At 38.0% G+C, this 12,139-nt stretch overlaps 1 protein-coding gene across 8 annotated transcripts in view; it reads right to left on the bottom strand.

The window, feature by feature from the left end:
• DYRK1A (dual specificity tyrosine phosphorylation regulated kinase 1A) overlaps positions 1–12,139 on the bottom strand; it is a 138,261-nt gene that overhangs the window by 24,327 nt on the left and 101,795 nt on the right. For 7 of the 8 annotated variants that reach the window (XM_057696803.1, XM_057696804.1, XM_057696808.1 and 4 more), the window contains 3 exons: positions 6,102–6,221; positions 3,965–4,153; positions 189–336 (listed from right to left, as the gene is read on the bottom strand). In XM_057696803.1, the coding sequence (XP_057552786.1) occupies positions 189–336; positions 3,965–4,153; positions 6,102–6,221 (457 nt within the window). The remainder of the gene's footprint in view (positions 1–188; positions 337–3,964; positions 4,154–6,101; positions 6,222–12,139) is intronic. The other variant, XM_057696805.1, reaches the window with a different exon arrangement.

Below are 12,139 nucleotides of genomic sequence, written 5' to 3'. Positions count from 1 at the left end.
TCCCAAAGATTTAAAATATTACTGCCAGATTAAGTAAAGTATATAAATCTATGCCCTCCAATAGAAATAACTGAATTTTTATTCAATCACTTTCAGATAAAATCAACATATTTTCAGACAAAAATAACCATGAACTCAAATTTGAGGTCTAGGTTAGGGCACACTGCTTTGTTTGCCTGTTTGTTTACCTATGTAGTATTTCATTTCAGTGTCATGTTTGTTCATGAGCTCAAGAAGTCGCACTTCTATCTGGGCTTGATTCAGGAAAGCCTTCTTGTTCTTTATTATTTTAATGGCAACCCATTCTTGTTCCACACGATCATACGCCTTTACAACCTAAAAGAGAAAAAAGATAAATAATATCTATTTCATTAATGAACCATTTCACAACAGTTTACAGTTCACCTTAATTGTATAGTTATCTAATTCTTTTTCTGACATTCCTAATTAAAAGAGATCCAATTTGTTTCCATTTAATAGCTTCCATTTACTACTTTATTGTCACTAAGTCATTTTTCAAATGGATTTCTTTTGCATTCTTACAGTATTTCTAAACATCCACAAAACAGACAACTTCCTTAAAATTAGGTTAACTGTTTTCTTCCGTCAGAAATAAATTATGAATCTTGACAAGTGCTTTGGTTTCTTAGCTTTCTTTCTAAATAACATTATAAAACAATTCTTCTAACTATTCTTTTAATAGAGAAAAACCTGGTTTAAATCCCAAGCATACATGCAAGATATTGAAAAGGTTGTAAGTCATTTGAAAAATGTAGATAACTTTCTAAATTTAACTTAGATTTTCACTGATAAAATTTAGCATATACTAGAAGAATTAGTTTACAACTTAAAAAAAATCAAAAACAAACTACCAATAAATAAGTTTAAAATGCCATAATTGGGGATTTTAAGTTTTAAAATGAGAATGAATGCTAAGGAAACAGAAACATTCATGTGCAAATCACCGTGCACACCTCTCATTTAAAATTTTACTCATTTAAAACAAGTTTCACACTATTAATAAACTTGTAGAGATATAGTTTTTTTATCTGTGTATTTCCTAATTTTTTGTATAAGTCAGAAACAACCGCTATAACTGATTAAATATTATTATATCTATAATATTACATATAGTCTGAATAGGTAATAGTTTTAGATACATTTTCTAGCATATTCAAAGTCTGGAGATACAGGTAGAACTCCAAGTGATTCCACTGGGTTGGCTGAGTACCAATGGATTAGAGGAAAAGAATGGGATGCACGGTCCAAGATCACATCAGTCAAGGTTACTGTCAATGACAGATCATAAATTGTTCAGCTGGAATCAAACTTGGAATGAAAAATGCAGTATCTCTGGTTTCACCCAATTCTAAAAAACACTATCTATTGTCTTTTCAATCAGAGGCGACCCATGTAAACATCTGACCACATGGCTCTGATACTCTTCTGTCTCAGTGGCCATACTGACAGTACCAAGAGTTGCAGTTCAGCGCCCAGACCCTAATGGGCTCCAGGACAAAGCCCACGGGCAGGGGCCCAACTATTTACTGACTTAGCAAATAGTTAACCGGCTCAGCGCTAAAGCAATGATGTGCAACCCTGAACCACACATTCAGTAGGCTACTTTCAAAACCACCAGTGCCCAGAGTTCAGTCACAGAGATTCTGGTTTAATTGGTTTGGAGCCTGAGCATCCATCCTCGCTCCCCACCCCCGATCCCCAAAGCTCCCTGGGAAATTTCAATGTGCAGCCAGGACCGATAACCACTGGCTTAAGAAATGAAGGAGCCGCTTCTTGGACAAAGATCTGGCAGAGAATGTAGAGAAAGTCTGGCCAAGTCAGTAAAAAAGACTTTATTTGGTGAGTGACAGGTCCTGACCCTCAACACACCTCAGCCCAGGAGAAAGGCATCAGTCAGTCTGACCTGGTAAAATGGATTTTGATGTCAAACAGGCCCATGTTTTCACAGGTGTACTATGCTCACTTGCTCTTAGGAATCAGAGTATGAGAAAATAAAAGTAAAGGGGAGGGGGAAAGATCACGGTAAGCTCAAAGACTGAGTATTTAAGGAAAACTAAGTTTAGAGAATCGGCTGTATAGCCAGTTTTCACGATGGACATCACAGAAGTTAGAACTGTGTCCTGTTAAGATCAACTGCCTAAACGTTGGTGTAAATTTGAAGGTGGAGATGAAAATCACTCTATCTTGGGTGTTCACAGCCGTACTTAAGAGGTAGGCCTCAGAAATGCCTTTCCTTAAAAGGCTCTGACAGAGAAACAGAAGCTGCTTCTGACAAAAAGTAACACTTTCATAAAGATGGATTCCCCAAACACTGAGAATCCCGACTCAGGAGAAAGAGGTCACAGATCAAGGGGAAAGGCCCTGAGTTACATATAATTACTCTGAAATCATGGAAAGGGGCAGATGTGTTATACATGTGACACCAGAGCCTGGTAGAGCCACACCAGAGTTACATAGGTCTTCTAAGAACCTTGTTCACATTTCCCTTACAGGTTTAAATAGCTTGATTTTTCTGGGTCTAGAGCTGTGGCTGCTAATGGCCTACAGTATACTTTTTTGTCCTAAGCATGATTAGACTGACACACGAGGACTGTTTCCTCACAGGTTGAAAAGAGGCATATTTTGCTTTCTCTCAGGGCAGGAACAGATAACTAAGAGCATGCAGGTTCCATAGTTTTAAAAAAAAAAACAACAAAACCCTCCAAAAAATCACCAAAAAGTCAAAAGAAGTATTTGGATTGCAAGTTAATAACTGACTCACTGCACAAAAGCTACGAGGCAAAGGAGACTGGGATTAACGTAAATCATACCTCAAACAAAACACCTCTGTGACTCGATGAGATAAGAAAGGGAGATTTAAAGGTGGGAAGAACTGGGGGATTCACAGCCAGAGAACAGCTTTTTAAAAGTGCAAAGAGGAGGGTCTGACAGCTTTTTAAGAGGCTAATGCAGTTAGGGTTTGTGCTTTGTATGGGGAAGGGTGGACAAGTGAGGAGAGGAGAGCTGTGGGTGGAGAGAAGAGGCTGGAACGAAGAGAAAAACCAGGCCCACTGGAGTCTCTCCCTCGCTCTCCCAGGTAAAAGCAGCCCGAATGATCCCACCCATCAGAATGACGCCAATCACAATATGAGCAACGCTGATGCTGTGAGGACTTAAGAGGAGACCCTGGAGAACCTCTGCCCACTTAGAGACCTGACGGAGCTAGAAGAGGAGCTGAGGACAAACTCAGGGCACAGCCCTGGCATCCCAAGTCTCTGAAGAAGTAAGAGGGTACCTGCTGTGCCAGCTGAAAATGGTCATTTTTTTTCTCTTTGAGAAGGAGTATCAGACAGGAAGGTGACTGTCTCTAGCACACACAATGCAGAACCATCCAGAGACTAAAAAGCCCGTATGTGAGAGGCAGTACTATCTGTTAGTGATTAAAATCAACCACTTATGGGAGGGGGCGGGGGGTGAAGGGGAAGCTGAGACGAAGTGAGAGAGTAGCACAGACATATATATACTACCAACTGTAAAATAGATAGCCAGTGGGAAGTTGCTGTATAACAAAGGGAGTTCAACTCGAGGATAGAAGATGCCTTAGAGGACTGGGATGGGGGGGGGGAGTCGAGGGAGGGAGGGAATACAGGGAAATGTGTATAAAAACAGATGACTGAACTTGGTGTACCCCCAAAAATAAACAAAATCAACCACTTAGTATTAGTATAACAGCTACTTGGTAGCTACAGAAAGTTTTGTTTTGTTTTTTTTTTTTAATTCTAAGGGAGTTTTTATAGCTGATGCACTTTTACTACCTTTGGGTAATAATCCAAATACGTACATACCTGTTGTTTAGATCTATTTACAAATATTAAAAGCGTACCACTGAGAAAAGCATACAGTAACAGGATTCAATAAGAGGTTCTTTCTGGTATATGAACGTCAGCACCCCCCGCCGGATTACCTGCCCGAAGGAGCCCTTGCCGATCAGGGAGTCGATCTCGTAGCGGTCCATCCACTTCTCCCCGTTCTTCACGATGTAGTCGTAGTTGTCGTCGTCGTAGCCGTCGTTGTAAACCTTCCGCTCCTTCTTGTGGCTGGAGTCGTCCCCCTGGCCCTGCTGGTGCCTTCGCTTCTTTTTTGCATAGTAAACCTGAAATTCAGAGCAAATACAGTGTTCCCTATGTAATTAAAAACCATCCAGGGGGCACCACATACCAAGAGAGCCTATGAGACATCTGCTCAGAAGGAAAACGGATGAATTTTTATTCTTTATAACACACACAAAAAAATGAAACCGAATTTTCTATAGTTGCTATTTGAATTACAGAATAACACTGATACATAACAAATGAAAACTATCTACAGTAAAATTCACTTTAGAATTATACTGTTTATACATTTTTATAAATAGGAGATATTAAGGACTAGGCCAAAGTCTCCCAATCAAGAAGAGTAACAGGACCTGATTTATATTTATTTTTTAAATCAAGGTATAATTTATATACAGTGAGATGGTATAGATCCTACAAGCATATAATACGAGGGACTTTGGGAAAAATGTATATGCTGATGTAATCAACAAATGCTAAACAAAACAAAGAGCATTTTCATCCTCCTTATATTCAAGTTCCCTCATGCCCCCTTCTAGTCAATTCCAATTTTATATTTGATCCTAAAGCGAAAGATTTTAAAAATGAAACTTTAAATGTATATGAATGGATGTTTTGCTAAAAAGAGCCTAGGAATCATGCTCAGTTTTTAAGGCTATAATAACATTAATGAAAAAAACAGCTATGCCCCTCCCCCTCCCCCCACACTAAAGGCCACAGACATTGTGGTTAATCACAGGTAGAGTCATTTTCCTTCTATCTGTTTTTCTTATAAAATAGTTTCTAAGACTAGTAAAAACTAACAGGTGGATTAGGCAATAGTCCATGTAATTGGTAGCTAACTTCGAAGAAATTATAAATGATACTGCATAGAGCAACATCAGAAAAATTAGTTTACAAGGTGGCGAAACAGTTAAAAATAAGCTTTAACAAAGCTACTGTTAACAGTTTAACAATTTACCAGATATTAACAAACTGACATTAATCAATTGTTAACAATTTATGATGTATTTTCAGTATACAAAATACAATTTAGAGAAGTTCCTCATTGAGTTCACCTCAATTTTATCTTGCCACATCGCCACAATAATATAATACTGGAATTAAACAGTATTAAACTGCTATAAAATTTATATACACATAAGAACATCTTTTTGGTTAAATGGCTCTAAAGCTGGTAGAAGATAAGTCTTTAATGTGAAAGGATGTACGGCCCCAATGGAAGAGGAAAGAAAGCACGGGCATGTCAACCCTTTTCCAGAAAAGCTCAATTAATAATTCATTACAAAGCTAGAGTTGAGGCAGAGGCAAATAACAATCAAGCCAAAGGTCTAGGATGCCAGAAAAATAATTTTTGAAAGCAAAGAGTCAAGTTGGAAGACAGCAATCCAAAGTGCTGTCTATCTTTTTTACCCTACTTACTTCCACCAAAAAGGCTTTCAGATATCTTACAATGAAAAGATACAGATAAAAGAACACACAGTAATTTAAAAAGAAAATTTTAAACCACATAAATATAGATACATCAGATATACTAGGCCAAATGCCTGTTAACTGGGCATTATGTACATCTCAGAGCTTACTGACATCCATGTCAGAAGTAGAAACAGATATGTAAAAATTTAAGCAAAATTCTATCACATTTTCATACTTTTATATTATCATTACTCCCTCCCTTTCCCCTGAAGTTCTGGAGAAGAGGTATTATAGAAACGACAACTCAGCATATATTAAACATAATTTTGAAAAAAAGGGGAAGTTATCCACGATTACCTTAACTTTTTGCAGTCCTTGTTAATATATCTTCTTTCTTTTAACATAATTTCATTATCTATGAATCACTAACTTACCAGTCTTCATAATAATCATCAATATGACAGTCCTTGGGAGTTAAAACTAATTTTAGTATGCTTAAGTACGCTACCAAATAACTTTTTTTCCCTGCTCTATTACAAGATAGATGCTGTTATAACAAATCAGTAGTCTTACCTCATTAATATGCTTATATGTTTTGATCAAGTCAACAGAAAGTTTTCTCAGGGGAGCAGTAGCTGGATCACGGAAGGTTTGGGGCATCCGCCTCTGTAACATGACAATATCAGGCATCACCTTAAATAGACAGAAAAGACTAGCACTTTAACTATACCGTACTGTATGAATTCCCTCTTCTGTAACCTGCGTATACGTATTTAAAATTAAAAAAAAAATCTACATTAGAAGAGTACACATTCTCTCTCAGTCATCTTTTCAACCGGAATCCAACGAAGACAACCACTGGAACAAACACACGAGATGAGAAGATAACATGCCCAGCTGCCAAGCCTTCAATTTTGTTCCCCAAATTAAACAAGAGGATTACAGATATACTCCCGGTCCAGGAGACACACATGATGCTGCCCACAGAGGGCCCCTCTGCCACACAATTAGCCAAAGGAAAAATTTCTTCTGAATTATTCCCAAAGCCTGACCTGGTTCACGACAGGCAGATAAAAACTAACCCACCTTTCAGCTTCCTCAGACAGGATTTTAAGACCCAGTTGGCACCATGAAGCAAGCTGGTCATGGAGCAGAGATGGAGCCTGGTGCTGCAGAAGTGCAGCTCCCAGCACCCCCAGACCTTTGCCCTCTGACCAGCGCCTGCCTGTAAGCAGGGCTGAAATCTCCACTTCGTTAACGTGACTGAGAAAACACCCCTCCACCTTATAACACACCCGACCTCACACCCGCCACCTTCCGTTTGCCCTCACCCTGCTGAGTTACTCTCCACAGCACTTTACACCGCCTGACATAAGGCTATACATTTACTCATTCACGCTGTTTTAGTTTTTTCTCCTTCTCCTTTCACTACAAGGAAAACTCCATAAGGGGCAGGGACTCTTTTGTTCAATGTGGTATTCCCTTTGCCTAAAACGTAGTAGCACAGTGCCATAACACCAATAACCCCACCTACAACTGCACTAGGCGCTCACCACAAGTAAGTTCCAGATGACACCTTAAAGTCACTGAAACGTTCTTTAAAAAAACTAATTTCAACCATACTCCCACCCCAAAGCTAACCCACATCTCTTTCATCATCCAATAAGCAGTCAGGGTTCGACTGTGAGCTTCCTGCCGGATGAGGGAGAGAACAGGAAACACAAATGTCCTCCAACACAAACACACCCAGGAACACTGCAACTAGCACACCAATGATGCTGGACAGTTGTTCCCGCCCCACTCCTCCACCACGTGTCAGGCCTCAGCAAAGCAGGTTCCCAGAGGGGTTTCCTGCAACCAACAGATCCTCAAAACCAATTAATAACATCAAGGTACCTTCAGCCACTACCACAGTCATCCTTGGGTTCCTGTCTAGCTCTCCCGCAGACATTTACACCAGCAAAACTACTGAGCCAGAAGCCCCTGATGCAGCCCCTTCTCAAATACACTCGGATCACTTTGAGGGGCAGAGAGACAGAAAAGACATCATACTAAGGCTTCACAGAAATGCCTGGAATCTTGGGAAAATTAACCAAGTTAACCCACAATAACAAAAAAGAAGAGAGGAAGGTTGTAAAGACAAAACAGAAAAGAATCCCCATCCCTGTGGTATGAAAAGATGACATGATCATAGCAATCACTTAGCTGTACTTTCTCTCTTTTTTTCCTATGAAAGTGGAAATTTTATTTGAGCCAAATATGAGGATTACAACCTGGGAACAGCAACTCAGCTGCAAAAACTGTTCTACCCCTGTACTTTCTCTTAAACCGATATTAACATTAGTTTCCTCTGCATCTATACACAGACTCTAAAAAATTGTTAACTAGATGGTAAATTCACTGAATATCTGTATGAAGTTACAATTATTACCTCTTCCCATGATCCTCTCCTTCTTAAATTTCCAAATAAGGTTTAAAAGGAAAAAAACCTTCAGTGGTTATAACTATTTGTCTGAAAATACAGTAAGACTTAAGATAATCTGAATTAATTTTTAAAATATATATAGATTTATTTTTCTAAATATAAAGAGGTAAAGTGAGGTTCACAGAATATTTTGTTCTTACACCAGTCCTTGGAGACTTTAATGAACAGACAATATCGGTAATAAGCATGTCAAATATTTTTATGTGAATGAATGACGTAAGCATTTAAGGTAACGATAGAGGTTTCCCTTAATGTGTTTCCTTTATTTTTTAAGACCCTGACATTGTTTTCAAGCAGGTAACGTACTCGGCAAGACCCTTCTTGGACTACTGGAGTGCAACCTAACTGTGAGGTTTCACAAAATCTGAACCAGTGAAACACTTCTTTACCCCTGTCACAAGAGTTGATGGAAGGTGTAACTATTGTTAGAAACAAATGGGTTACTTAAGTAGTTAATAAAAAATAATTGTAGCAGCAAATATTTGCTATACACTATGTTTTGAGATGCATGTTTTTACTCTCTCATGTAATCCTCTCAACAATCTCATGAGAATAAGTAATGTTCCTGTCACCATTTTACAAATGAGAAATCTGAGTCTCTGATGTAAAGTTACTTGACCAAGGTCCTAGAGCCAGTAAATAATAGAGATGAGATGAGGACTGAGGCAGTCTCACACCTAACCCCGTGCTCTGGACCCAGCAGTGGGCCAGGAGCTCCCTGTTAATTTTAGGTCTCTATTCTATCCTCTTGGTTGAATCATTTTTAGGCTATCTGTTGGGCAAAATAATTCAGCCATGCATAATAAATACCAATAAACAAACATATGCATTTATTAAAATTAATTAGGTTCAAAACTGTAAATATGCTTCTTTAAGTTTTTAACTTGCCCACTTACAATTCCACCGGTATTTCAAACATTGGAAAAAAAGCACCAGTGACTACATCTTTCCAGGAGTAATTCTGCTCACTTAAAACACCAAAATCCCACAATAAAAAAAAATTTTCTTAACTGTATGTAACATGCATGAAATTGGACATGAATGTAACTCTGACTAACAATATTTTTCTGCCCTCAATATATGAGTGTGTGCTACGGGCTTGGCATGTCACAAAATATTGCGAACCTCTTCCACAACTGGCTAACCTGCCTTCAAGGCCAGATCAATCAGCTAATTCTAAATACCTTACTTTTCTTATATACTCCTGGCAACAGAAGTTACTATTTCAGGGGCATCTGTATATGTAAACCAGACAAATTCCACCCACAAAAATTGGCCTTTAAATCAGACTGTATTTCACAGCTTCAACTAGTGCCTTGTACAGAGTAGGCGCTCAAAATACATGGAAAGAACAAATTAATTTCTACAAACTAAACAACGCTTCCTTCACTAACTTTGTGATTTCATGTCAGGTAACCAAATTCTCTGTTTTTCATTACTGTGGTGCCACAAGCACCAAGCCAGAATTAGAAGATCACTTGTCCAAATACTCAATTATAAATCTATGCTAAGACTCACACCAGCCCTAAGCATTTGATGTTTTATCCACTTCGAACTTCTTAGAGTCACAAAGTTGGAAGGATGTGATGTAGCAAGCTCTCTCCTCCCCTTCCGCAGCTGGGTGAAAACCCTCCAGTGTCCAGAGGACCCAGGAACTCCCCAGCCGCTGTAGGTAGCTCCTTTCCACAGCCTCCACATCACCCCCAATGTCCTCACTGAAAAGGGAACGTTGTTGCCCTATCTTCCTGCTGCCTCAGCTATACCGCTCTGGGAGCCAAAAAAAAAAAAGCCCCATCCCCAATGCTCCTCTCTCTTAACCTTTCTGTGTGAAGACACTGAACACAAAGCCCAAAAAAAGGGCAGTGGTTCGTACCTCCTGCTTGGATAAGTTACAAGAGCTAAAGCAATTTCTTTTTCTTGAGACTTTATTTAAAAATTGCTTTCTAATTCAATGACACCTATTCCATCCATTTTATTTATGTTTACCTCATATTTTCATATATAGTGGAGAACGAGAAACACTATGTGCTGCCTTTCTTGCTATTTTGAGAGCTATTAATAAAGCGGACTAGCATATGTAACACATACCCAGAGTAGAGTCTTAGGACCATGAAAGGTGCTGTTAACAGCCCAGGAAAGACTCAGCATTCCCAACATCAATCACACTTTTCTACATTTACTTTTACTACATTTATCTTTCTAACAAAACTATATTTAAACTTATGTGAAACACACTCACACAAGAAAGATTAACTACCAGAAATAAAACGTTAGGTTAGCTTCTTTCGAATTACTTATCCAATAAGCCTTATCTAAAAGGCACGGATAGGATGATTAACAAGAAACAATGGAGATCGAATAACGAAATTATAGAAGTTTAGAGCTAGAAAGTACTTTGGGGGGTGGGGGTCTAGTCTAAGGTCCCAATCTTACATTCAAGGAACAGACCGAAGGGTCCATGTGACCTGACTCAAGTCACACAACCAGGTCATGAGTCAAGACCTGGAGCCCATGTCTTATGACCGACAGACCATGCCACAGCAGTGCACAGTTTCAGTGCTTTACACTTCAGTTATAAGTAAGCTTTTAATCTGACTGCCTTATTAGGTTCCGAAATTTCTGGAGTTTGGCAGAAGTATCTGGCTGAATATTATTACTTAAAAGACAGTCTTTTTACATCACATGAATCTTTAAAACTATTTTACAGCTTAAAATGGAAATACTAAGTAACTTATCTCTTATTTGAAAATAACCCTCAAATAAGATGTTAGTTGTATCCAAAAGTAGGTACTTTGCTAACTAAATCACCTACTACAATAATATAAACATAAAAATAACTTTAAAGGACTGGATTTTTTCCCCTGGCCCTCTGTAGATGCCAGGTGTTAGAACTGAAAGAGCACTGTATCTAAGAAGAAAGAAGCTTGGGCTGGGCTCCAGAGTCTACTGCCTACATACTTGGAGAAGTCACAAATGGGAGCTCAGTCCCTTCAGCTATAAAACAGACTAAAAACAGGCACCCTGCCTGATAGGCTGCTTTTGAACAAGCGGGAAAACGAATCCAAACATACTTTGTTTCTTAAAAGCACAATGCAGAAGACTGTGCTATAACTACTTTTTGGATGTCCAGAGAATTTTCTTCTGGTACACAATTAAATCCTTTCCAATTCTGACCAACTCTTTCAATTCTCAAGCATATAACTTCTCAATTTACTGGATAAAACAAATTCTTATGTCCTGCCATAATTTATCTTACTATTTAACTGTCAATGTTATTCACATGCTATATAACTTTATAAATGTAAAGTCAGTTCAACTATTCACAAAATCTTATTTTAATACATACAATGGTGTCCTCAAGTAATGATGTTACTTAACTTCAGCCGATAGCTCATTAAAACTATGTATTATTGAATTAGAGAAAACACATTTCCTTCAAATAATCCACTATAATACTTTGAAATTTTCAAAGTTTTCTTCATCTTAAAAGGCCTAAACAAACAGTGACAAACCAAATTCCTAAGTACATGGAAAAACAGCCGTTTTCAGCACTCATCACACACTCAATCTGAGTGGGGAAAGAAACTTTACCACAACCATAGCTAGTAAAGAAAAAGAAATAATTCTCCCCAAATCAAAAATCAACAGTGGATGCAGTTAATTCAGGAAGGTATTAAAAATATACACACACACATGTACATATATGTATAACAAGAGATTTCAGCATTTATTCGCTTTACACTATCCATCTTATGGAAAACTGCTGACTCTCTAGTTTGAATAGCAGAATGAGCAGCATGGTTAATTTACATTTTTTTTTTAATTTTAAGGAGTTTCATATTTATTTTTATAAACGTGTACTGAAGTAGTTTATAACAGTGTAAAATCAGCTCTTTAAGACTCTTATAATGGAACCTGACTCGTTTTCCTATAAATTACATTTTTCTACTCAACCACCGTCCCATAAAAATAAGCTTTAAGTTTTTTTTATTTTAACTGATAGTCTTTAGAAATAACGTTCCCCCCGTTGCAGAATAAGAGAACGTGGTTATGTTTATAAGTGCTTTTTTTAATTGAAGTGAAATACATAGAAAAAAAGAAGAAAAAAGAAACCAACCTTTTAAAT

This window comes from Hippopotamus amphibius, chromosome 10, assembly GCF_030028045.1.
Source record: "Hippopotamus amphibius kiboko isolate mHipAmp2 chromosome 10, mHipAmp2.hap2, whole genome shotgun sequence".
NCBI classification, from domain to species: Eukaryota; Metazoa; Chordata; class Mammalia; order Artiodactyla; family Hippopotamidae; genus Hippopotamus; species Hippopotamus amphibius.
The sequence above is the reverse complement of the archived record's forward strand: the minus strand, read 5'-3'. Positions and strand labels throughout refer to the sequence as shown.